Raw genomic sequence first — 27,195 nt, 5'->3', positions numbered from 1 at the left:
CGGTTGGCACTTAATGTCCTTGCTTCATACTCTACGACACAGCCGCTCGTATTTATTCTAAACCGGGTAAAATGGGAGTAGTGGTCAACATTTCAGGCGGTGCGCCACGGGATGGTAAAAAATGCCACAAGAACATGCCTCGTCCACGGCGTGTTGACATATTGATGTTCTTTGATCGGAGTTAAATTCAATTTTGCCATGACACAAATCACGACGAAACAAAAACTTATTTGCGAAATTGAAAGGTCGATCAATTTAACCCGAATATAGAAGGTCCGCAGTTAAAGTGTCAACGCCGGTACCTGTTTCCTCGACACAGGTTCCAGTAGCTTCCAACCAATGGCCTTAGTCAGTTACGCCTCGAGCACGACGGCTACTAGATAGTTTTAGAATCCATCGCTTGCACTGCGGTGCACCCTCTGCAATGTGGCATTCTGAGAAGTGCGCTGAACTCTGCTGAAGTCGTTGCTTCCGCTCGAGTTACTGAAGGGCAACAAGGCAGAATACCTCATTGGTGGGCCACTCAGTCATCCCGTATAATGAAAGGTACAGTCCGTACTGTCCGTTCTGCCCTTCACCTCTCAATGCGCCTGAAACGCTCCGACTTACGCAGCCAGTTCTTAGCAGCGCGCGCCCTTTCCGAAAGCCACTCCTTCCCTCTCTTCGCTGCCTCTGTCCCTCATTTCTAGCCAGCTCTTTAGTGCGCAGCACTTTGGCGCCCAGCCCTTTGGTTTGGCAGCGGCAGCGATGACATTGTAACCGAGCGAGCGAGCGAGATATCAAAGGCACAAAGAAAACGGAGGAGCGCCTGGCGAAAGTGTGGCGGGGGTGGCAGGGAGGAATTCTGGGCCGTGGCGACACGCTGGGAGATGACGCCATAGCATCGCGTGCCATCGTGCGCTCGACGATGTCCCTTTCACTTCCTGAGACTCAGTTCGGGCCGCTGACGTAGAGGCTTACCATCGCTGCCGGCGAGAGAACTCACGAGTGAGTACTGCCTCAGCGCACTGCCTCACTCAGGAGTGAGGGCTGAACAACGAGTGAGGCAACCGGTGGATATACTTCCCGTCCTGATTGCGTGGCTCATCCGAAGCGTGTGACATTTGCGCGGGAGGCTCAGGCACGATTTGCAACAACATGCTCGCCGGCGGCGGCGACGCGCTGTGAGATAACGGCGGAGTAGCGCGCGCCGCCAGGAGTTCGTTGATCACGCGATCACTTCCTCAGATGCAGAACCTATGTGCCGTGACCGAGAAGACTGGAGTTCGGGCTGCGCACAAATTTCGCATTAGGGAAGTATAGTAATAGTACACAGCTTTTTTTCCTTGCTGTGGTCGCTTTGCATACCTGAAATAAATCTACGGCTGCACTTTGCCCACAGGCCGTTCTGGTCAGGACTCCTGTAGACCATCGTGCCGGTTTGTAGTGCCTCTGTGATTGATGTCAGATACCCCAGCGAGCTCGGAATATTATGTCGACGCTCTGTATATGCTATCTAAGCCCAAATCTAAGCCCCATTCTCCTTGATTCTTTTTTTACACTTTCAATAGAGTATTAAAAAGGAAGTAGATGATTGCTAATATTTACCCCAGTAAATTTCTTAAAGCTCTGGCTTCTTTGTTCGAGGGGGAAAACAAATGATTCCTCCCATGTTTTCAATAAGGCGTCTGCAATCTCATCGCCTGTGCTACACCAATATGGACGTTAGGAACCGACTGAATGTTTGCCTCGTTTAAAAATGCCCCAATTATGCGTTTATCCCGCTTTCTCTATTTGTCAATTTCTGGAATCAGTTTTTAAGACACTTTTCTTGAATAAGAAGGTGGCGATCGCCCCTCTACCCTGGAACAATTTGTACGGACGCCGCTTGTGTGTACGTATACTGTAATTTCGCTTCCCTTCGGGCTCGTTATTGGGGTTCGCGCGAATGCTTTTTTCTCTTCTTTTAAAAAATTACTTCATGCAATTATCTATTCCTCGTGCTTCGACTGGGGCTTCTTCCGTGATCTTACGTTTTTTTCTTACTCCTGTACTGCTCCCGAACCAATCTTTCCCAGCAGCGACAACGTCGATGTCCGGCTTCTGCCACTGAACCAACGCTCCCGATGAGAACAGTCCCCGTCGGTAAAGCCACGTGATTAGTCAACACGGCCATCTGAAGCGTAAGACTTCCCAACTGCCAGTAAGCCTGTTCTGGAGAATGGAGAATCCATTGAACGACGTCGCGCCGTCTTTAAATGCGGCTAGGATTGTTTAGGTATGGCTCGGTAAGGCCGTTCCCCGAGAGATTATATGTTTCACTAGCCGTCTTATAGGCGCCTTTAGTTGGTGCTCCATGGGTGAGAAGTGCTCGTTTCCCGTTGCCTGGCATGCAGGCTGTTCCGGCTGGCAAGAAGGTGCACCGCTGCACCAAGTGCGCGGCCACCTTCGACAGCCTGCTCGAGCTGGGCGAGCACGTGCTGGTGGAGATGAACGACGGCGTCACCTCGCCGCCCTTCCCGTATCCCCGAGGTTACGAGCCCCCGGCCCCAGTACAGCCGGCCACGCAGCAACCGCAACCCGAGCTGCCTTGCGACACCCCCACGGAGGAGAGGCCACAATCCTCGTTCGAGCGACCCAGCATGGAACCCAGCCAAGAAGAACATCTGGGTTAGCTTCACTCCTTGTGTTCCCCCTTCTTTGGCGCTGCGTTGGAAACGCCGTCCGGTCGCGGCCATGGCTCTTTCTGAAGAATGAACATGAACCTGCTTTGCCACAATGCGTCTGAATGCAAATCGGGCCGTACGAGGGTGCGAATTCGGCTAACAAAGAGGTCCGCCTTGAGATTTGACCCCAAAAACGTGGTCTATGCTGGGACGCCACACAGCATTGCAAATCGTCATGCTTGCATTGTGCGATGTCAAGCGCAGATGATATATTTTTAGGCAAATGTCTCGCTGAATGTCGTCATTGGTTTATTTTATAACTTTGATCGCGATTACTGGCCTCTTCGGGGCATTGCGGGAAAGCAGACTGGTGGAAATTTGCTGAGTGATGCCCACTCCGGCCTTCAGAACATGAGGGGGCCTTTGCGGCCCATCCTGTATCGGAGATTTAGGTCCACGTTTCACCGGCGGTTGCAAATGACATTCCCTGGCTCAGGCAGGCTGGGAGCCGTACTGCGTAAGAGTTTCAAGATGAAACAAGACAGTTATAGAGATATGCATGCTTTTACAGACGCACGCATACATTGTTCTTCATCAGGACAAATACAATTATTTGCACTTACACAGGGTAACACCGCAGCTAGCCGGCGTTTCCTGTGAGCGCACTGAAGATTGTAAGAGGGAGAATTGCACTACGGGTACTAAAGAGAAAAAAAAGTTTTGCAATATCCTGCCGCATGACAGAAGTATAATACTGGTTGAGGATCTCAACCACGAGAAGAAAAAAAATCCGACGAAAATTTGGAATGAGCCGTGGTTCACTTGGCCAGCACTCTGAAATAAAGAATAGCAGGGTAGCCTTGTCACTAAAGAGAACGGTGCAGTGTCAATGCTTACTGCCGTTGATAACTTACGGGACAGAAATGTGGCGCCTTACAAAACGCCTGAAGAGGAAAGCCTAATGAGCGATGGGGCGAAGGATCATTGGAGGGACACTGAGAGAGAGACAGAAGGACCATTTTGGATCAGGGAACATAGTTTCGCGGAAGACATCGTAGCTCAAGTTAAGAGGTGCTTGCATGGCTAAGCGTGAAATGCGGCCATTGGCGACGCCGCGGGCACCGAGAGATGGGGCACGCAGTATGGGAAGGCTATAACCTCGATGAAGGTCGAATGGAGAAAAAAAGCAGCCGACGGTTACTATACTCCCTAATGCCAAATTTGTGTTCAGCGCGAACAGCAGTCTTCTATGTCACGACGCATAGCAGGTGGCGCGCGCTACTCCGCCGTTTTCTAGCAGCGCGTCGCCGCCGTCGGCCACCATGTTTGATGAAAATCGTGTTTGAACCTCCTGCGCGAATGTCACGTGGTTCGGATGAACCACGCAACGAGGACGTCGTGAAGCACATCCACCGGCTGCCTCAGTCGTTCAGCACTCACTCCCGAGTGATGCAGTCCGCTGAGGCAGCACTCACTCGTTGGTTCTCTCGACGGCAGCAATGGCAAGCCTATGCGTCGGTGGCGCGGACTGCACCTGAGGAAGTGAATGCGTCGTCATCGAGCGCATGACGGCACGCGCTGCTATGGCGCAACTGCCAGAGCGTCGCCCCGGTCCAGCATGCCTGACTGCCTCCCTCTCCCAGTCTCGCTAGACGCTTCTCCTCCGTTTTCTTTCTGCCTTCATTGTCTCGTTCGCTCGCTGGGTTACGAGGCCGTCGCCGCCGCCAAACCACAGTACCGGGCGACAAAGTGCTCTGCACTAAAAATATCGAGGGCTCCTAAGCACTTCTGATGAGTTGTGATGGGGAAAGCAATATTGGCCACTTGAACGCCGCCGAGTGTCCCTCCGAGTTTGGGACTGCGAGTGACGTTTTCTGATTTCGCTTTGGGGTATCTGCGGGGTACTGGCGAAGACAGCGGGACGAATCAGCTCAGATATCCGCCCGTTTGCACGCCGCGATTCCCGCGTTCACGCGCCATCGCTGCGAGCTCCGCAACCGCCTCCAGCTGGGGCGCTTTTACTCGCCCTCTTGAATATAGGGTCATCGTCGCCACGCAGGTAGAAAAGCCTCGTGTCACAGTTTTGATCACGTCCTTGTGCATAGGTGGCTCGCCCGTGTGCATAAACTCCGTGAACATATTTATTGAAGTGATGCTTTCAATGTTTCACAGATGGCGTATATCGCGTCGGAAACCCAGTGCAGGAAAGCCAACTTTCTCTGACGGTGATGATGATCGTTGGTGAAGTGAAAGGGAAAAAAACGCTTCCCGTGGCCGGAGCCGAACCTGGGTCTCTCGCGTTATAAAGCCGACGTCTATCCCATTACGCCATTTCGACATGGGCGAAGCAGTTTGGATTTTGAGCGGGGCGGGGATCAAGGACGGGCAAAATTGAGAGGGAAACTCGTGCATCCCTTCATCTAACGACGACGATAGTTGAACCCCAAGCTTTCTTCGTGCGCAAACAAAATGGCGAAGGGTCAAATTTAAAAGCCCCTGCAATCAGAAGTCGAACATGCCCGTGACTCAAAGCCAAAGCTCAATGAGTAAAAGTCCAGGCCGTCTGCGACTCAAAGCCCCAAATCAGACGACAACCAAAGAATTACCCTCGCGAAAGCTTCGCATTCAACCATCGCCGTCGTGAGACGGAGGGGTGCATATTTTTTTTCGCCTGGGCTCCCACACCGATACGGTTCTGTCAGTCTCGGCGTTGTGACACTTAAAGGGGCGATGAAAACAACGTGCAACTTGGTTTTATCTGAAAGGACAAGAGTTTGCCGGCTCACTCAGCTCTATCCTAGCCGCGAAAGACGATTTTTAACAAAAACAATGCAAGAAATATTACCACCTTTCAAATTTCGTGCGATAGGGCCGTAACATGCGCAGGATTGAGGTGCCATGGAACAACACTAAAAACATTTTTATCAATGGGCTAACTGCTCGTTAGGATTCAAGTTATGTGATCAAACGCAACTAGAGGCCCCACTGTAATTTCCCACTCGTTTTTTGAGCGGCGGCGCTTGGCGGCCGCCTATGCCGGGACGTCATACAAAAATTGTCGGATACTTAGGAATATCCTTCCTTTATTATCTCGATTGCTTGTTTGAAGTTTGCTATAACATTGGGCCTTTTTAATAAACCGAACATGTATTTTGTCTTCCTAGACCCTTAAGTGTGTTTAGAACATCCGACGCAAGCACTTAAGGGTCTAGCAAGTGTTGTAGCACCGCGTTCAGCCTCCGCAAATAAGAGTAGGCTTGCGAAATTCAATTTGCTTGCGTTAATAGAAAAAAAATTGGAGCACTGTAATCAGGTCTGGAAATGATCAATAAAGGCTCGCGGCATACATATTGTACAGCGGTGCATACAAGAGGGGCCGTAAACGATGTCCTGCTTCGAACGGGTAGTGTTACATTAACGTCCAAACAATCAACAAGCAAAATACTGACAACGTGGAAGAGGTTTCTGCTTTCGTACGGTGAATGGCAAACTATTTACGTTGTTCCATGACCCTGCTGTGCCGTTCCTCGCATTGGTCATAGCGTTTCTGCTGGGTGCCCAACGTGGATTGTACAACATTGGGAAACCTTTCGAGTGCATTTGGACGTTATCAAGGTACGCAAGGCCTTCGAGTTAGCCACAGCAGTCTAATGGCGCTGATGTCATGACACTCGAAGCACATAGCAAGATGACATGCGACAAGCTGTGCGACAAAACGAAACATGCACACGGGAACTGATTCGTGTCTTGCGCTAGCGACGCTCAAAAGGAAGCCACTGAAACACGCTGGCCACGAAAATACTTGATACGTAGAGGAAATACTGCCACTTCGTGAATTAGAAAGACCATTGTTGTGAACGACATGCGCCAAAACACGGCTACTAACCTTCAACTTGGGTGCCGTGATTGCCTTTTTTTATTTTCTAAACGCATGTAACAACGTCAGTATGTAGCTTTCGGCGGTGTCGCGATACAGCCACGAAGAGGCAGCTTCTACTTTGAGGAATCATAGCAATGAACTCAACTACCCAGGCGTTGCAGTAGTGAGAATGTACCAGATTCTCGAATTCCGCGGAATATGGAAGAATGGCATTGCGACAAGTTATAATTTCTCTGAATCGGATTGTAGTAGATGAGGCTCACTTGTCCATTCCACAACACTGCTAGCTCATGATTGCGACGGCCCCTTCCTGTCACCGATCATCGCTTTCTTCGTCGCTATTCAGCACTTCCCTCGAATATATCCGATAGCTTTTTAGAGTTTTACGCCAGAAAATAGCTGCTTGTGCCAGTTAGAGGACAAAATACAGCTTAGGCGCTAAATGCATCACGTCTATTTCTCCCAAACAGTGCCCGCAGATCCCATGGCTGTAGAATCTGCGGGGGCTAACGTCTCATGCCATCATTTTTTGCAACCATTGACTTCCGACACTAGAGTGAAATGCTGAAGCACTGACATAACGAATGCAAACTCGTTAGGCGCGAATGTCCTGACCCAAAGGGATGCGCACAAAATTGGAAATAAAAATTTCTCGGGCACTTAAGATTGCTTTTGGGATTTGAAGGCAAAAGCCAGCAATTACCAGAGTTCTTCACTGCTGCATCGTGCTTGCGTCTCTCTCTTCGCTTTAGTTTCTACATCTTTGGACGCAAACTACTCCGCAAGGAAGACTGGCCGCCATTGACGTGGTAGCTTCCCCATCGTGAGAGCTCTTCTGCGCGAGCTTTTCTCCATATGCGCGTGCCTTCACGTTCGCCTGCCACGAGGCACGCATCAGGCTAATTCTTGTTGCTTTCTTGCGCGGTGCTGAGTTATCGCAGTGTTTAGCCCACTTAACTGCGGCGCTGGCGACCCCGGTTCAAATCCCACTCGAGCCAAATACTATGTTTTTTTTTTTTCATTTTACAGCGGTGGCTATCGTAGTAGCATAAATGTTGAGGGCGACGACGACTTAGTCTTAGACTAAGGTCACTTTTCGCGTTTGCTGAGCCAGCGAAGGGCTTTCGTCGTAAACCGATTGCATTTACTAACTCAAAACACGCCCTGATGTGTGAGAACATACCGCGTAATATGAGTTACAAGTTGTGTTCCAAGAAGTAACTCTTCCTTTTCGTTCAAAGCTTTTCCTTTCCAGCCAGACATCATAATTAGCCGCCTGTATACTTGCCACGCGATGCAATGCGCGAGTTTTCAGTCAAAATCTATTGTACTCGTGGGTTACTGTCTGATATAGTAGCGCTTGCCAACGCGCAACTAAAATGCTACGTGAGTGTGGTGCGTGGCGTCGTATTATTGGAATGAGCATGCAGGGTTCCGAAGCCATTAGAAACCGATGAGTCCGATAGCTTCACATTTCGGCATTCCGCGTTTCACGCGCACTATTGCGCTACACACGCTTCCCTTCTTTCCAGCAGGCCCCGAGAAGGCCCCTGATGCTTATGCCGCCGTGTTCCCCTGCCCCAAGTGCGGCGACTGCTTTGGCACAAAGGAGTACCTTGAGCGGCACAACCGATGGAAACACCGCAGCTCTCCCTGCCCCTACTACAGCCCCTCCAGGTGGGTGCGGGGCAGCGGCTGTCTTCGCATGGCTGCGACACGGGTTTACGTACTTCATTTTATATTTTAAACGCCCATAAATAGCGCTAACAGATGTCATCTGTCGCGGAATTATAAAAATTGAGCGAAAACATTGACTGCCGATTTCGGTACTCCTAATGCGAAACTTGAGCGCAGCGCATACTACAGTCACCTCGGTGAAGGCGCATATCTGCTGTGTCTCAGGAAGGGATCGCGTCATCAGCCAATGTACGACGGCGTGCGCTACTTTTTTGTTATCTTGTGGCGTGTCGCCGCCGGCGAGCACGTCTCGCAAGGCACCCTCGGCAAGGCACCCTCCGAGGGACGACGCAGAACCATAGGAGCGGGCGCTTAAGTGCTGCGCTCCAAAACATTTTCTGGGAACTTGTTACTGCAGTTTTCCTCGAAATTCCCGTGCTAAATCTTCATACAGGTGCCGTTCTAAACCTTAAATATAACCACTTAAAAACCACGGTGTATGTAATGCTCGAAAAAATATTTGCGCAAAATAATTTTACAAGCAAAATCACTTCGTAAGAAAAATCACTGTTATCATCTGTCCTGGAATTCACACGTTTTTTTTTTCACATGAAAAAAATATAACCACTGCTGTGTGTTATCTTCGGTTCGTCACTAGTGAGAATCGCTTGTCTAATAGGGGTCGGACATAACCTCCGCCGGTATATTTAAATCGAAGTAAATTCTCTTCCTCGCTACCTCAAACACTTTATTTATTACAGGGAGAGAGAGAGATAGAGATAGAGAGAGAGAGAGAGAGAGAGAGAGAGAGAGAGAGAGAGAGAAATATTCGAGGACACCTAAGCAATTCTTAAAAATTGTGAATGCGAAAGCAATATAGTCAAAATGCACGCCGCTGAGAGATCTTCCATATTGGTTTTGTGTGTTTTTGAGATGTCAGATTGAATTGGTGAGGGTTACTTTCCCGGGGTTCTGTGTTAGCATGTTGGCTTCATGCCGTTATCATTTTGACGGTGTGGCTTGGGATTCATTTGCACGCATTTTAAAGAAGTCCGATGGTGTGCTTAAGAGTCCTGTTCGCTGCTTCCTTCCGCTTCTTTACCTCATCCGCGTGGTGTGGTTACGTGAATGACCGCGTTTCGCTACCGTCGAGGCCGCCGACAAACTCCGCAGTGGCCACGTGGTCACGTGGCCTACGGGGCTACCGTCGATGGCAGCGCTGGTGTGGTTCACGGCAAAGCAGCCAGAAACCCCGCCTCATAGTCTTCTTGCAGGTGACGTCGTGCGTCTTCCTGCACAATGCTTCGCATATGGCGCGCAACCAGCGTATGGTGGTTGGAGCATTGGGCGTGAAGTAGTCGTGTCGGTCTGCAGCAATCTAAGGGTCGCTGGAGACACCCATCCGGATTGGTAGTTCCTATATGCCTGCTGCGAGTCGGTGACAATTGTTTGTGCCGGCGTCTGTGTAAGGTACAGAGCAATTGCCATTTCCTCCACTTCAGTAATGTCCGCGGTCTCGACTGTTGAGCTTACAAGGAGACAGTTCTTGGTCGATGCCACTATCGTTGCGTATGTCTTGCCTCTGCAGCGGGAGGCGTCCGTGTATACGATTCCGGGGTCTTTTCCAAAGCTCGTGTTCAGCGCTCAGGCTCTCGCTGCTTTTCTGGCCTCGTGATGGGTGGGGTGCATGTTTCTTGGCACTGGATGAATAATTAAAGACTGGCGCCAGGGGGTTGGTATCTGAACCTGCGGGATCGCGTAGAGGGCCGCCCACTCTATCTTGAGAATTTTTCGGCTATCTTTAGTTCGGTTGAGTCTGGCTTTTTGGCTGGATAGATGACCTTCGATAAATTCTTCTGCGGTGTTGTGTACTCCACAGAAGAGCGCATCCATAGACAAGCTGCCATCCTGAGCAGCTTGTCTGTGGATGCGCTCATGGGTGGTCATATGTCATGCTTGACTGACTTCTGTATGAGTATACGGAGGAGATTTATGTCGTTCTTATTCAGTGAGAGGTAAGTCATGATGTAAGTTATCCTTGAAATGCCTCGACCAAACGCAGGGTATCCGCCTCTTTCCTTCCTGTCTTCCTGGTTGACACATTTCCAATCATGTGCATTCTTTGATCAGTAGTTTGCTTCAGTTTTTTTAGGGAGATGTCACTATTTGTATCTGCTTGTAGGTGAACGGGATTTTAATACTGGGACTAGGAATCATCGCATGTCCTTCTGGTTGTACTTGGATGTCTTCCGTGATGTTCTTCTTGACTTTCAGGTGGACAACAAGGAGTTCGGACTTTTGTGGCGAACACTGGAGGCCACAGGCATTGGCGTATTGATTTATGACGTCCGTTGCCCTCTGAAGGGTGTCCTCAATATCTCCGAGGCAGTCGGTTCCCGTACAGATGGTGATATCGCCAGCATATAAAGCATGCCCAAGGTTATCGATGGCATCGAGTCTTCGGGGGAGGTCAAGCAAGGCGACATCAAAGGGACCCTGCAACACTTGCCACCGACTACTAGAAATGTATTTTGGGATAAAGTCTATTGTCCCAGAAATCTCTTCCCGCAAGAATTATGGAAATCCGTTCACAATTAACGAGACTACGCGCGATGAGAAATCGCGCATAATCGTTCCCTCTCAAATCGACCACGCCCAACGCGACGAAAGCTGCGCGCTCTCTCCCGGAGAGGGGGGCGGCTCGCGGCGTGCTCTTCGGCGGCCTTCGATATGTCACAGGCCGGTTAGTTTTCTCCTTTTCTCCGCAACACGGAGGGGCCTATTTCCGGTCTGGTGCCACAAAAAAGCAGGCATGGGTGCCTGCTCGCAAGTGCGCGCTCGGGCAGGTAGGGCATTTTTGAAGCAATAAACGTTTGTAGCCGAGTGGTCCCGTTGAAAGGGAAGTATTGACACGGCCGCTGGATGAAAGGCGCACTGACGTGCGGCCGGCCGCGTGCCTCCAAAGCGGCGTGAGTGCGCCTAGAGCCAAATACTGCCACCGCGGCGCCACCGTTCCGGGACTGGTTGCGGCGAGCGCGGCCCGCGGGACGCCGGCTTTCGGGCCGCTTATTTCGAAGTGTGGGCTTATCATCGGCGTTCCACGCTCCACATAAGGCATTTACCAGCACTAATGTTACGCCTGTTAAAAGACAAACACGATTAGCGGCGGCCGAGCTTCATTTGGTCAAGATGCAAGTTAAATTCCGTTCGCAGCAGCAGCATTACGCGTTGATAGTGTGCCTTCTGTCTCGCATTGCTGTGTCGTTGTGTCTTACATCGCCAGGCATGCTCTTTGTGACCTCACGCCCGGCAGAGATTTACGTTTTGTCTGCAAGCTGCGACTGCAGAGAATATATTAAAATTCCGGACAAGCAGAAACAATGTATTTGTGACGGCGCTTGTTCTTTATGAGTGCCAACACTTCTCAATGTTTAAGACATAACCAACTTTTTTGTAGGTTTCTCCTCGTGCACTAAATAAAACACCACAATTCATTTAATCTCACGGCACATATGAATTGATTACACGTTGTTTAGTTATGAAGTAATACTACTATCACAGCTGTGTCGGCCTTTTTTTTATTTTGGCAATATATGTATATACAGTTGACTGAAAAGCGATTCCAGTTTCTACCTGATATTTTTACATGTTCCCTGTAGCCTCGAAAAAAATTAATGAGGGCATATGGAATTTCCGGGTCGACAAAAAATTTAAAAAATTTGGCGAGCTCGGCAAGCTAAATTTCTGCCCGGACACAAAAGAAAAAACGAAATTGTACAGAAATTCCGAAAATTGCCTAATAATGCGTAAGCATTCAAACACCGCTTTTCCATTTCACATTTTGTTCCTTTCTTTGCTATTTTAAACCACCAATCTACATCTTGAATATCATAATTATTAATAGTTCTAACTGCGTGAATTACGCATTTTTTGTGCAGATTCAAGGCATTACACATCTTGCACAACGTAGAGATTATGCTTGGGTGCTCAAAAAAGAAAGCTGACGAGATAACGTATGTAAAAAGTTTCCTACGCCACGAAAATTATTTCGAATTGAAGCGCAGTATGTTCACAGAGCAAAACTACCGCAACGTCTTTAGACCGCGCTAATTTGAGAACATACTGGTGCTGCTCTGCAGGAGCCCGGCCGCTAGCTTCAGGGATAAGTGCATATCAGTTTGAATCGGTGATGAAATAACGGAGGAACTGTACCTAGAGCTAGTTCTCATCGCAAAGTTGGAAAAATGCTTAGCAGCTAGGAGAGTGGACCGTACGTACTGTCTCTTGAACACAGCACGGTGCATTTATTTTTCTTTCCATACAAACTCTGTAATCAAGTTTTCAGTAGCGCATTTAAAGGCATTGTCGTGCCTGCGAAAATGAAACAACCCATATCTCTATGCGCGGCAAGACATGAATGAGCCAGTATAAAAGTATCAAAAGACACGCATAGTAAAATATCTAGTCTCTTCAAATCCTTTTTGAACCATCCTATCGCGTGTCCTCGTTTTACGAGGTGCGCATTCCGCCTGGCCAACATGTTTTTGCAAAGAAGTGTCTTTAAAAATATTGATCGCTCTCCCATGGGTCGACACGGCATTTCCCAAGAAAAGGTGACATTTTTGATATTTCGGACGAATAAGGTCCCACCAACAACCTGCCGCTTGAACTGTAACTAATCAGCTTGCGGCTTTAAACTGTGCAACGCGGTTTACGTGCTGTGTGTGAGTCTTTTTCAGACAAAGGTTACCGGTGGTTATCATCTTTTTGTTGAATATTATCTTTTTCTAACAATGTTGTCGGATATGGGGCATCTTTTTAGATTTGTTAGATTGAAAATGTATTGCCTATATCCCATTGAAGAATTATTTTAACTTCTGGCTACTTCAGTCACGACCGGGCGGTTGGATCGAGCGACAGAGTGGCAGACATACATACATACAGACAGACAGTTTTTGCGGTTGAGTAGCCCAGGACTGACAACATGTTTAAAACCAGTGCGCTGGCTGTCTCTCAGCCGACGCAAGCGCTCGCCTGCGAGGACCGCCCCGCTCCGTCCCGAAACCAGTCCCCGAACGCTAGCGCCATGAGGCAGTCAAGCGGCGGCAAACGTAAACACCGCCACTCACGCCCTCGCCCGTTGAAATCCGGGCGACGCGCCAGGCCGCACCTTGCGTGCGCTCTCATCCAGCGGCCGTGGTATTGAGCTCATCACTCAAACTCCGCGCGCACTCAAAACACAAAAGAAACGGCAAAACTGTGCCTACAGGTTCAGGCATAGAAGAGGTTCGTACACAGCGATGACGACGACGGAAATGGGAGAATCTCGCCGCGAAGTTGACCAGTGACAGCCGATCGGGCAGCCATGGCCTATGTGACGTCCCTTAGGCCATGCCAGGGGTTGGATAATGAGGACAACTGAAGAGAGAGCGGTTGGTTTTTCCGCGTCTTTCACATCGATTTGCGCGCTCACCGCTTCACGTGCACGTGTAATACTTGGCTCAGGTATTCCTGGCAGTGTAATCTAAACGTCGCGCAGGTTTACTTGCACTGCTCAAAGAGTGTTGCAGGGTCCCTTTAAATAACAACGGTGACAGCACAGATCCTCGGGGCGTGCCTCTACCTCTTAGTTGTACGGGATCGGATGTGGCATCTACTATCCTGAGTGCGGCAGTGCGCTCCGAGAGGAAGTTGCGGATGTACTCGTACGTCCGCGTTCCGTGGCATTGAGGTTCCTCAATATACTTGCGTGAGTCAAGTTCGCTCGCCCACTGAGAGCACACCGGACTGAGTCGCACTGGGCCGTTTGACGTCCACTTTTAAACCTCCTGCCAGCACAGCGGGTATGTCACCCGTAAGGGCATGAAACCTATATCTTCGCTTGCCCGCAACCCCTCCCCCCAACCCGTGCACGCCGGCAACCGGTTATGCGCGCATGCTTAGAAGTGAAAGAAACCATCGAAAATGTCCCTCTAAAAGGCATTTAAGCTGTACAAGTAATATTTCCGCGTTCGTCGTTCCAAGCGGGCAAGTTAGCATTCATCCGGGAGGGATTCGCAGCTACTAGACGAGCTGGAAATAGAGGATGCAACGGGAGCAGCAGCGGCTTCCTGTTTTCGCGCCTATTTGCGCTTCTGTTCGAGCCGGCCCTTCTTCCATTCCCGCTCTTCCCCCAAGCGAACGACATGCGTCCGTCCCATAACAAATTAAAGCTAGAAGGTCTCGAGCTTTATTCTTGCGATAAACATGTGACTGCCAACTTCCTTCCACCGCGGTAGGCATCTTACTGTCAGTGTAACACACCCACCCAGACTGAAATCACTCGACAACGGAGGGCAGTGTACAGGACGCATTGAGCCATGAGTCTTCCGCGTTTGAATCTCGAACCAGCAAAACAGACATCGGTAGCGGCATGGAGCCCAGCTGTGCGCGCACGCCCCTCTTCTCTTCCATCCCCCGCACCCCGTGCATGCATAAACTGGCAACCGGTGGTTGGCGCATACATAGGCGTGAAATACACCAGCGAAAATGTCGCTAGGAAAGCCTTTAAAGTTGAAGAAGAATTATGGGCTCACGCCGGCGTTCCAACCGCGCAAGTGGCTCTTTAGTTTACACGCACTCAGCGACGTGGAACTTGAGGTGGCGGCGGCCTCTTTCGGCCATTTTTTGAGCCCATTCCCCTTTCTGTGTGTTCTCCGCAATCATCTGATAACGGCGCTACCACTGTTGTCAGCCGATAGCGCAATTTGTGAAGGAGGCATCGGTGGTGGCAAGAGCAATAGCAGTTGTGAGAGAGCGGTCGGCGGTGGCGAAGAGGAGCTCCGGAACGGCGCCGAGTAAATCGGCTTCACCGGAATGAAAACTGCGGCGGGGGGAGTTAGACATTGTGAACGAGCAGACGGCAGGGGTCGAACAACGCTTTATTGCCGATAACGAAGGGTTTATGTAGGCTGGGAGAGTGACGTCACGCTCACGTAGGAGCAACAGCTTGTGCTCGTTATCGCGGCAGTGTCAACTCGGTTACATCTTACTTTCCTTGGTGAAATCAGGGTCGCTCTGGCAGGGGGTACCGACGAGGCTCGCGACGTTCCCGAGTGCTTCTCTGTGGTAGTGTCGGCTCTGGAACGGGACCGGAGCCTGGCAAGCCTGAGGAAGGTGTTGTGGTAGTGTCGGGGCATGGTAGCTCTGGAACCTCCCGGAGATGCTCTCGTGTGCGTCGCATTTCTCGGCCGTCTTGTGTTTTCACCAGTACGGAGCGGGGAGCTCCCGCTGATCCCAGCACAACGACCGGGGACCACGTCCGTGTGTGCATGTCGTACACCGAGGCCCGCTGACCTGGCGAGAAGGTGCGCAGGTGCCGAGCTCCTCGATTGTAGTAGACCCTCTGCTTGTGGCGAATATCCTGGAGACGGGAGTGCACCTCCCGGCTTGGCAATGGTGATGGCTTCAGGTGGAAGGAGGGAACCGGTAGCAGCGTTCTCGTTTGTCGACCCATCAGTCTCTGCACAGGTGACATCAAAATAGCATCACGTGGAGTATTGCGCAACTCAAGCAGAGCTAAATAGAAGTCTGGGCTGTTATAGGAACACTCCTTCAACAGTGTTTTCGCTTCTTGAACTGCTCTTTCGGCAATGCCATTTGCTCAAGGGTGATAAGGGCTTGACTTGACGTGGGTGACTCCTAGTTCATGGATAAATTCACGGAACTCGTGGCTACTAAAAGGGAGCCCGTTGTCACTAGAGAGCTTCACTGGTAAGCCATGGACAGAGAAAACTTTCGCGCAATACTCCTTCAAGTGCTGGGCAGTTGTGTATTGAAACTCCTGTATTTCAGTATAAGAGGAGTAGAAGTCTACAACGATGGCAAACTCTTTGCCATCGTGATGGAATAAGTCCATGCCAACTCTTTCCCATGGCAGATTGGGGACATCATGACGCAGTAGAGGCATTTTCCTGTTTTGCTTTTGGTGAGCCCGACAAACTTTGCATGATGCTGCAACCTGGTCAATGTCGCTCGACATTGATGGCCAGAACATGATACTCCTTGCCCGAAGTTTCATCTTTTCCGCCCCTGAGTGGGCCATATGAAGAAGACGAAGGATTTCAGCTCTCTTAGCGCTTGGTACGGTTACCATGTTGCTGCGAAAGACGAGGCCATCTTGTGTATGCATCTCTTCTCGATACGCCCAATATGGTCTGGCACTTGCTGGGACGTCCTCTTTGTTTTCCGGCCAGTCAGTCTCGGCGTAGGATCGGACGGTCGACAGAGCAGGATCGTTGGTGGTTGCTGCACGGAGCTCCTCGAGGCGAATCTCGGAAGCTGGAACGAGGGCAATGACGTTAACATTGAAACGCTCGGTTTCTTCAGTCAATAAGGCCTTGCTTGGAAAACGAGAGAGCGCATCAGCAAAAACAGCTCTTTTCCTGGCTTGTACAGTAGATTGATGGCGTATCGCTGCAATGTCAGTCGCATTCGTTGCAGTCGAAGTGGGCACTGGTGAAGTGGCTTGCTGAAAATTGGCACCAACGGACGATGGTCGGTTTCCACCGTAACCTGAGACTGGCCGAAAATATAATCGTGAAATTTTTCGCAGCCATGCACAATCGCTCGAGCTTCCTTTTCAATCTGCATGTACCGGATCTGAGCATCGCTGAGCGATCTAGACGAGAAAGCGATGGGGCGGACGTCCTGTATCAGAACTGCGCCAACGCCCATGTGGCTGGCGTCAACAGAAAGGGTGACTGGCTTTTTCAGATCAAAGTAAGCAAGCACTGGCGCTGTTACTAAGGCTTGGCGCAGCTCATTGAAGCTGCTTTGCTCTTTTCCCGTCCAGACCCAGGCAATATCTTTGCGCAGCAGGGTTCTAAGTGGTGCGATGAGAACCGACATTCGCGGAATGAAGCGCTGCACGTATTTAATCCTTCCGAGGAACACTCAATTCCTTGCTGTTACTCGGCGCTGGCATGTCCAAAATGGCTTGGACGTGATCGGGGTCCAGGCTCAGTCCCTGCGTGGTGAAAATGTGTCCCAAGTACCGAACTTGCTCCTGCAAAAAGACACATTTCTGCGAGTTCAGACGGAGGTTGTGCTCACGGCAACGTGCAAGCACTCCGGTCAAGTTGTCATGCTCTTCCTTCGTTGTGCCCCAGACTAATATGTCGTCCATTACAACAGCTACTCCAGACAGGCCCTCCAAGAGGCGGTGCATGGCTGCTTGAAATATTCCCGGGGCAGAAGCAATTCCAAAAGGTATGCGGAGAAACCGATAGCGCCCGTAAGGCGTGCTCATTGTGCACAATTTCGTGCTGCTCTCAGAAAGTTTTATTTGCCAGAACCCGGATGCTGCGTCCAAGGTAGAAAAATATTTGGCTCCAGATAGTCGTTGCGCGACCTCTTCTATAACTGGCATAGGGTAGTGTTCATGCAGCAGAACCGTGTTAAGCTACGTGGGGTCGAGACAAATTCTTACTTTATCACCTTTAACTACGGCTACCATATAGCTTGACCATTCAGTTGGTTCGGTTACCTTGGTTAGGACGTTTTGCTCCTCCATGCGTTGAAGTTCGGCCTTTACTTTATCTTCAATGGCGACCGGAACCCTTCTGGCTGGCACAACAACATCGACGACGCCGGGCTTGAGCTTCATTTCGTACTCAAAAATTTTCAGCCGTCCCAACCCTGTGAAAAAATCGGGAAAAGGCTGCGCCGCCGGATACAGTTGCTGCGTCTCGACGCTATCGATGCGATAAATTAAGCAAAGGCTTTCTGCTGCTGCTCCGCTGAGTGTCGCCGGCACGTTTTGCTCAATGACAAAGAAGGTTTCATCATGCTGTTTATCGTTCGTGGATAGCAGTAACTTTACTTTAATCTGCGTAGTCGCTTTGTGGCCGAAAAAAACTCGTTAACGTGGCTCGGCAGGCTTCATGCGTCTTTCTCGGAGGCGACAAAACATCATGCTTTGAAATCGCACAACAGTTTGCCCCTGTATCAAGCTTGCAGACTATCGGACGGCCTTCAACGCAAACTGTCGCGGTCCACTGGTCGCTAGCGAGTGCGCTCACAGTTAAAGCGTCCAGAAAAAAATCTGACCCTTCGTCAACATGCAGCTCTCTTATTTCCCTGCGCTTTGAATCTTCGCTGCGCAAGAAGGATGACTGCGCGCACGCTTGGGCAAAATGATTCAATCCTCTGCATTTCTTGCATGCTTTTCCTTTCGCTGGGCACCGGCCGGCGCGGTGAAATTTGTAGCCGCATTTGCTACATGGCTTTGTCACTCTGTCCAACGCATTTACGGCTGCAGTTTCAGCGCCTTCAATGGTGCCACGTATCTGCCGAAACTGCTCCTCGCCTTGCTCTTGGATGCGACATATTTCGACTACTCTTTGGTAAGACGGGTTTTCCGAAATTAACTTCTTTTGCAGGCCCTTGTCCCTAATACCGAGTATGATGCGGCTACGAAGCATGCGCTCTTCTAAGTCTCCAAAGTCGCAGTGTTTGGCTAGCGTTCGCAATTCGACAAGCCAGTCATTGAAACTTTCTTCCTCTTTGTGGTCTCGGGAGCCGAAGCAAAATTCATGGTAAGTGAGGTTCTTCGCGGGCTTGTAGAAGTCTTAAAATTTTTGAATTATGAGGTTCACATCACTTGTGTTTTCTCCTGGCTCAAATTTGAACGAAGCGTACTCTTTTCCAGCCTCTTCTCCAATGGTCACTAAAAGCGTCGCCGCCTGCGCTTCTTTCTGTTGCTTGTTCACCTTAGTAGCCGTGGAAAAAAGTTCAAACTCACTTTTCCAGGTCTTCCACCCAAGCCAAGCGTCTCGCGATGTGTCGAGGGGCTTCGGAAGCAACAGGAGCATTGTCGGCAACGCAGGCGGTGTCGGCAACGCAAGCGGTGTCGTCATGCTGGCTGTTTTCCGCTGCCACCATGTGAACGAGCAGACGGCAGGGGTCGAACAACGCTTTATTGCCGATAACGAAGGGTTTATGTAGGCTGGGCGAGTGACGTCAGGCTGACGTAGGAGCGACAACTTGTGCTCGTTATCGCGGCAGTGTCAACTCGGTTACAGACATATAATTTTTCCCGGTAATATGGGACGTGTGTTTCAGCGCCTCATTATAGAGATTTAGCTGACCGTTTTCGACGGTCCGCTCTGGTATTAGCGGCCCGCTCAGCGCAACCAACAATGCCGTTTACGGCCATAGAGTTTCATACTAATATATACTAGATTGAAATCTGGCGCGACTGTCTACGGGAGCCGCGGTTCGGCGCGCGTTCCGTCATGTACCGGGCAGGCACGTTCCACTTATCCTTGGCATGGCTAATGAAGACGCTGTAAAATTGGCTCTGGCTGAAAAAAAGCAACAATATTACAGTAGAAGGTTCATCAATGTTATTTTAAAACTGAACCTCCAAAAAGATTAAAATGCCAGTGATCAGGTAGCAGCTTCATGCACGAGGAACAAGAAAAAGATGTTACCCTTTTTTGTTGACTTTGGTTTCGAGACAAAAGAGAAGTCATATGGCCAGCTAAGCCAATTGAGCAGGCGAGGAACGTCGCTAGATGTAATGGCGCCGCCCACGGCGGCCAGCGACTGCAGCGACAGATTTGCCTCTAGTATGAAACTCTATGTTCGCGGCCAAGCGCGCCACGCATGCGCAGTGGCTCGCCCGCTTGCTATCAGAATGGAGCGGACCGTGAAAAATGGTCAGCTAAAACTCGCTATTACTGTGCAAGACGGCGAAATGAGCGAGAGTAGTCGCATGCGCAGAACGATACCGCCCTGGCGAGTGTCGTCTGCAACGCTGTCCCTCTAAGCGCTATACCAACGCCGCCAGTATAAACATTGTCTAACGCGTGAGCGAAAAATGGCGAAACAGCCACTCTCCTGTTGCTCTCCTACCCTTCCCAGCTCCGTATACCCTTCCTGCGTGCTTTCATGTCCGCAGGCCAGCGCCGCTTCTCGGAAACTATGCAAAATAGTTGAGCTTGTTTAGCGTTCCGCAGGCGGCGCTCATATGCCTTCTTTTTCACCATGCCTGTCTGTGTTGGTCTGTCGCTGGTAAAACCGCCTTTTCCTCGAAGCAAAGTGACTTGGGCTGCCGCGCATGCTGATGCCGGCTTTCGGATCACGGGCCTCGAAATTTTCTGAGTGGGGCATCCCCCCTTGGTCCCCTCCGCATTTCGGTCTTGTTTTGTCCCCGCTCTTCGAACTCCGCATCGGTACGCACTTTTAAAGGGGCCCTGACAGGCATTTTGAACACACTAAATGAAGTAGCGCAATCGTTAGATTGGGTCGTCAAGGTCATCTGGGCCAAGTATTACTATTTTTCGCGCAGCGGAAAGCTCACACTTTCGTTGCAAAGTTTGTCGCTTTTTTCTCACCCTTTCCTTCGTGTTTTTGAACGCCGCCATCTGCACATCTCTACATCATCGATTCCCAGATGTTCGTCATGAGCTAGACATCCTGCTATTGGGCGGCTTTTTCACGCACTTCCGGCAAAGAGATGAGTCGTCTGCTCAGCGTTGGCTCGCCGGTTGATCTGCCAGAGGAGTGTCGGAGTGCTTGGACATTTTACGACAAACGAAACAAGTGTGAACAAGCGCTTAACCGTTCGTATTGAATGCAACACGGCCATAACACGACATGGATATTCTCTTACCTGAGTACGCTCCGTAAAGAAAGCGTTGAAGCCCCGTGGAACTTCTTTCGTGCAATCGCAGAGAACGCCCTGAGCCGAATGCCCGGGTTTGACGGATACATTTTATTCCACTTCAAAACAATCCAGACATGCGTTTCGAACGAACACAACGTCACAACATGCGTTGCAAGTCTGAACCGCGATTGACAGACGATAGGTTGCCTCCTCCTGCCCGTCGTAAATTCGGCACTCACCTCGCGCGCGGTTTGCGGGGACGAACAGCAAGTCACTTAACTCTGGCGCGCAAGCCGAGATGGCTTTTAGCCACGCACACTGCACATACCCCATGCGAGGTTGAGTCGTACGTCGCTCGATAAAGATAATCCATACCATGGGAAGCACTATCCACCCGCAGAAGCACAACGTCGCATTTCATCGCAAAACAAAGGCGTCCACAACACACACACCATCGCCTCCTGTAATGCCAAACGCATCTCACACTTCCCAATGGGAGTGAGTGGTACGCCTGCAGTGCCCACATGTCGCGAGGTGGGGCCCCGAGCTGAACCGGGACCACGCAACCGTAACTGATTTCTGAAGCGGTTTGTGCCTTGTTGCTAAGGCAACCGATGTTTGAGATTGTCAAAGAAATGGCGCTCGCTCCAGCACTATATAGAAAGCTCAGAGCCGCGCCGGAGCATGTTTTGCCAACGTTGCCGCTCTCCACCAGGCGTCGCCCCAAGCTTGACTGGTCACATGATTGAAGCGTTTTGTGCACGGGTTCTGTATCGGTTTAAAATGTCTTTTTCACATGCCGCCGGCAGGAATTACCACCACCTCAAAATAAGACCCGGCACCAGTGGGGCCACATCTGATACGGCGCTTTTTGGATAAACGAGTGCGCTGTGCATGAAAGGGACCGAGCGCACGATCCTACCCGAGCGGCTGCGAGTCCGCCGCCGATTGAAAGTCACGTGCTGCCCTGCAACAACGCACACCGCGAAAGGGCAAGGCCAGGCCGCCGCGCAAATGCGCCCAGATTTTAAATGCGAATGCATTTCTTAGTCGAGCCATGTCAGGCGCCGTGCGGCGTCCACGCGCCCGCAGGTGTTATCTCTCCGCTCTCACCCCCTCTTCCATAGCAACAGCTGCGAGCGCGCGCGCTCCTCCTCTCCCCTAGCAACCGGAGAAGGTGGTGCGGGCGGATCAGCAGCGAGTGAGTGGAGAGGAGGAGCGCGCTCGGGCGTGTGAGGGCGCTCGCATTGCGGGAGCTCGCCGGATCTCCCGCATGTGTGGGAGAGTGTAGGCGAGGGTAGGCGCGGTGCTTCGGTGCTTCTCCTCTCGACGCTCGCCCCACTCTCCCACGCCCGCATGCTTCTCAAAGACCCTTTGACTGTGCACTTTACCGACCGCAAGGCAGTGATCGTAACCGTCCAGTACAACGACAACAGAAACAGGTGTTAACTAAATGGTTACGCTACAAATCACCGTCTCCTCATTAATTATAAATTCCGCGCACTCTCGCGCAAAAGAAATGCATTCGCATTTCCTCACGATTCCCTTCGGGGAGGTGGGGTGCATTTTTTTCGTTCTCTTTTCCAGCCTTCAGCGGAGTGCGGGATTGATGGTGTCAACAAAGCTTGCCCGTAGCAGACGGCAGTATGAGGAGCGCTTAGGGGAAGTACGTCACCGCTGAAGCGCGCAGCATCATGGGAGGGAAGGCTCTCGCTCCGTCAGCAGCGAGAGGAGGAGGAAACGCGGCGCGACGATAATGCGCAGTTTTTGATTTACGATTTCTCAGCTTATACTCATGGCTTTAACAAAATGCTTGCGGGAGGAGATTGCTAATACAATGTCTTATTTGGTTACATGTACATCCATGCATCGGCGGAAGGTATTTCAGGACCCCTTTAATATTGAGGGCTGCACTGTAGAAGCGCCCGGACAGCGTGGCGGGACCCTTAGTTGATTATAATTTTGTTTTCTGTAATCTTCTGAAATTTACAAGCACGTGATATTTTTGGAAAGTAATGGTAGAAGTGAGCGCCTGAACAAAAATGTGCACGCAAGTTTTTCTTCCCTAAATCCTCCAGAGAGAAAAACACGAGTAAAACAATGGCTGCACCATCCAAAATATCGTTTTTCCGTTAGATATTTGTCTACCCGACAATTAATATGTTCTTACACTATTTCAGTTGCGCCTCCGTCAATTATTTTTGGGAAAATGCAGGAAGTACGAAGCGAGCGAGACGTAGAACGAGATCCCCGGTGCGCCCCAGAACTATCGCCCCGTCGCGGCTAAGATGTGAGCGAAACGGCTTCTGAAACCCAACAGGCAAGCTGACAGACACACGTCGTAGAAGTGGGGGCAGCGTTTCCGACTCGCGAGCACTGACGTAAGGCGAGATGACCGCCGGCGAGCGCCAATAGCGGATGAGTGCCTGAACTAAGCGTCCCTACCGCTCCCGTTGGAAAGCGGTCGACGCGTTCGGCAATGTCTATACAGGGGGCGTTGGCTATACAAAACCATTCCGCTGGTAATCTACCCACTCCGTTCCTTTCTGGATGCTAAGAGCAGCAACGCGTGCAAAAGTTTATAAATAGAATTGTAGTCACGTGCCACTCCTTTCTTTTGACAATGTGCTCTACCGCAGGCATTTACGTCCTTAGACAGTGTGTCAGTTTTCAACACATTCAAGGCTACCTGCATTGTCGGAGGAACAGAATTGGTCTTCAAGGGTGCTTTAACTCGTGGTAGGCACCTCTTTCACCAGCCGTAACCAGCTACCGGCCCTCAGCAGGAATACAATGCTTATCTTCCCGTGAATTAAATACGTTCGCTTTTTTTACTCTGCATGGGAGCCATTATTCCTGTGGTGTTATCTGGTTGCGTGATGATTCTTTCCTTTGTTCCGGCGAAAACTAGATCAACTAGTAAATTAAACCATGGAGCCTCACATCTAGCACCTTTTTTCTATCCGTGTGCGTACTTGAATTGCCCGTTACGTAGCAGAAGGGTGTGCATCCTCTTTCACCGGCCTTGGCTGGCCGTTGCTTTGATGACGGCGCTTTTGAGGTTGCTTCCGTTATGAGGTGCCGGCGAGGGGAACGTAGTCCGAGCATGTGTCGCTCTGTTGAGAGGACGGCTCGCCTGTTCCTGCGATCAGCCCCACTCGATGGCTGCTGGATTGCTATGCTCTTGCCCTGCAGGTTCAGGGTGGCGGCGCACAAGATGAACGCACACGGGCGAGCAGCCGTTCGCGCACCCCGTGTGGCGGAAGCGCCTGAAGGCGTCCCTGGCGGACCACTCGGACGTGCGCGGGCGGGTAAAGTGCCACGCGTGCGCCCTTGGCGGATGCCGCTTCCTGCTTGTGCGGAACCTGCTCAAGCGCGGGAGCCGCACGAGTGCCGCCTCAGCGAGAGGCTCGACAAGGGGCTCACCAAGAGCCACCAGCAGTGAGCGTGGGTCGGCTCCTTCCCACAGTTCAGCCGACAGTACGGACTTCCGACGGCGTGGCGCGCAATAAAAAGGACAAATAAAGTCAAAACGTCTTCGTCAAATGTTTTCCATCGATGAACAGCGTTACAGATGAGCCAAATGCGAATAAACAATGTCTGCGGGAAAATAATCGGGGAACAGTAGAACCCCGTCACATGTAAGCTCGTCGGTACCGAGCGCGACATGCATGCGGATGTGTACCGTTGTTACGTAGCAGGGAACCAGTCTATTTACACATGCGCTACGTACACGAGAGGGATTCTACTTACAAACTGTGCCCGAGAGCCCGAAATGCATATGTAGCAGCTAGATGATTGAGGCAGCAGGCTCTCGTTAGAACATTTTGCACTAATCGTATCATCGCCAGCTAGCTGGTGTCGCGATGCGCATCGTAGTCTTCACTGCCATCTCCTGGCCTGAGCTGCTCAACAGCGTAAGTGCTACGTGCCCTTTATGTTCCACTGAACATTGCTCTCTGGCCTTTTGGGGACAGGGTAGTCATTCCATACGCTTATGTCAACGCCTCAAATTCTGGAAATCAGACTGAAACGTTTACTTCACCGGCGCACGCGCGAAACGCATTCTCATATACAGAACTCGCTCAATGTCATTTGCATGGCATTAAACAAGTTTCGTTCAACTTCAAATTCCCTTGAACAAGTTCTGATTCATTGAATAAGCCAGATCCCGATGCTTTGCTATAGGTTTACGCAGGCTTCTTCACCTAGTTTCATTTCGGCAGAACCTGTTTTCTGATAAATTGGTAAACAGCTGAAGCACACGCGTTTGCCAAAACATTGGGCGCCATCCCGCCCTGGAAAAGTGAAACTGTTGTAAACCACTTCAAATGGTGATGGAGGAGGGTATGAAACTTTTCTCGTCGTTTCGGCGAAATGTCACTAGATAAATCTACACAATATCGGCACTCTTTTCTCCTGTTCCGTGCTGCCGCCATGATCATTTGTCAGTTCGCATAACGCGGCATTTGTTTACACTGCCACGCTTCATGGGCGCTGCCATTGTGATGTTTATGCGTTTTAGTCGGTCAACTCTGGTTGGCTTAGCTTGTCGTCTCTGCTCTGCGGCTGCACGCGAGTGACATCGTTCGTAATGTGAATCAAAGGTAGCGCGTGTAAAAGCATTTCAGCAGCAGAAGTGTGTCAAGATGCCGTTTTGCTGCATCTTCGCCGTTGCTAACAAGCGAGACGGTCGAAGTTAACGGCGAGGCCATGGGCGCAACACTGATAAGTGCCAAAATGACCGTAGTTGCTGACTTGCGTGCTTCAGTGACGGTACTCTAATGCCTTATCTACTAGCACTACGCTGGGCTGCTCTGGCAGAAAATGCCGGGTCCTGCCTAGCCTCACGCATGCGCTCGGCGCCTTGGGCAAGAGAGAGAGAGAGAGAGAATAAATATTTTATTTGTCGAGGAGAGGCTGATGAATGGGCCTCGCCCCGTGGAAGGCATCCCTAGTCCGGGATGCCTTGACTTCGGCTGGCTGTCCTTGCCCGGATCACCAGGCTGAGCTGGGTATCCGGGTTTGGGTTGGCCAGGGAAGCCCTCCACTGCTCCTAGGTGGGGTTGGGAATTGGGAACAAGTCCGGAGTACGTTGGCACCCCAATGTTATATGGTAGAGGGTGCCAGGCTGGGGACATCGAGTAAATGGAGCTTTCAATAGCTCCCCGGCACCACCGTAGTATAACCAGTTATACCCAATTGCAACAGTACAAAAACAGGCCAACCGGCAAAGAGAATTTTGTCCACCCGAAGGTGGAGAGAAATTAACGGGAAAGGGTTTTTTGCGACCCACCGCCAGGGGGACGAGTACGGGGGGACCCCTCTTGTACCCCCTAGGAAAAAGCCGGATAGGGTGGGTTGCTGGGAACGGGAACTTGGACATCGGGATGGGTTATGGGAAAAAGGGTGGGAATGGGGGGCGCAATTTTGCTTCAATCCAGATGTCTGACTCTTTTTGAAGACTGATTGCCTAGCGAGGGCATCAGACAGTGTCAATTGCCAAATGTGCGGTCCCTGCCACGGGTAACCGCTCACCCATAGGGTCCGCTAACTGGGCCCCAACCGTCGGAGACAGGAAGTACCCTATTTGGTGACGACGGCCGGGCCTCCTCCCGACCCCCAGCTCCGCGGCCGATCCGTATCGATCGACGGCCCCGCACCAGGTACTCACGAATCACCACTGAATCTTTCCGCTATAAACGGGTACTTGCAAGACCTGCTTTTCACGGTCTCCGGACACCGGAAGTTTGTATGCGCATGCTGCCTCAACGGCCCGTTCGCAAGGTCCCTCGGCAACTAAGGGCCTATTCTTATGTCCTCCTCTTTGCCTACTCTGTCGCTCATAGGAACAAGAGTCTTCGGGCATTGCCTTGCATATGGCAGAGGAGATCGGTCCGGGCCTACTAGCCGTTACCAGAGTCCTTCAATGCTTTACTGGTCACGAAACTGCTCCGTAACTCAATGGGACAGCTTCATATGCTGCGTTTGGCCGCCGCGCGGTGGCGCCACCCTCTCACTGAGGTCACTCCTCGGGCGGCGTTGCGTTGGCTCGAACGGCGGAGCCGCGGCGAGTCGGCGAGTTGTGTTTGTTTTGTGCGGGGAAAAATGTAACGTGCATCTCGTGCTGTTATGATGCGCCTTAAGTAGTGCCATGACGATGCCTAACATGTGTTGCGTCCCGGGATGTCGTTCTTTGTACAACGATACCACAGAAAATGTTTCCTTGTTTTGTTGACCGAACGACGGCGAGCTGCGAGAGAAACGGAGGTGCGCCATTCCAAGGCAAGAAACGGGAGATTTCAGCTTCGATTATAAGTGTGTGACAGTGCGTGCAAATG

The 27,195-nt window shown here is 50.9% G+C and overlaps 1 protein-coding gene and 2 pseudogenes across 1 annotated transcript; 1 reads left to right on the top strand and 2 right to left on the bottom strand.

Annotated features, from left to right (window-relative positions):
- Positions 1 to 2,369: 2,369 nt before the first annotated feature.
- On the top strand, positions 2,370 to 24,364 carry LOC144138662 (uncharacterized). Its single transcript, XM_077671089.1, has 3 exons — positions 2,370 to 2,649; positions 8,061 to 8,202; positions 24,050 to 24,364. Exons 1-3 carry the CDS (start codon positions 2,370 to 2,372, stop codon positions 24,297 to 24,299), a joined length of 672 nt encoding a protein of 223 aa, XP_077527215.1. The 3' UTR covers positions 24,300 to 24,364.
- Positions 15,248 to 16,674, bottom strand: LOC144164778 (uncharacterized; annotated as a pseudogene).
- LOC144174121 (uncharacterized) lies at positions 16,896 to 17,848 on the bottom strand (annotated as a pseudogene).
- Positions 24,365 to 27,195: the final 2,831 nt, after the last annotated feature.

The sequence above is a fragment of the Haemaphysalis longicornis genome, unplaced genomic scaffold (genome assembly GCF_048455015.1).
Source record: "Haemaphysalis longicornis isolate Haplotype H1 unplaced genomic scaffold, Haemaphysalis longicornis Haplotype H1 scaffold_1, whole genome shotgun sequence".
NCBI lineage: Eukaryota > Metazoa > Arthropoda > Arachnida > Ixodida > Ixodidae > Haemaphysalis > Haemaphysalis longicornis.
This window is presented reverse-complemented; position numbering and strand designations above follow the sequence as displayed.

Excerpts from the sequence above, each read along its gene's own strand:
- LOC144138662 (XM_077671089.1), top strand. The coding sequence starts at position 2,370 with ATGCAGGCTGTTCCGGCTGGCAAGAAGGTGCACCGCTGCACCAAGTGC. Across the intron at positions 2,650-8,060 it reads CAGCCAAGAAGAACATCTGG|GCCCCGAGAAGGCCCCTGAT; the intron begins GTTAGCTTCACT and ends TCTTTCCAGCAG. Across the intron at positions 8,203-24,049 it reads CCCTACTACAGCCCCTCCAG|GTTCAGGGTGGCGGCGCACA; the intron begins GTGGGTGCGGGG and ends CTTGCCCTGCAG.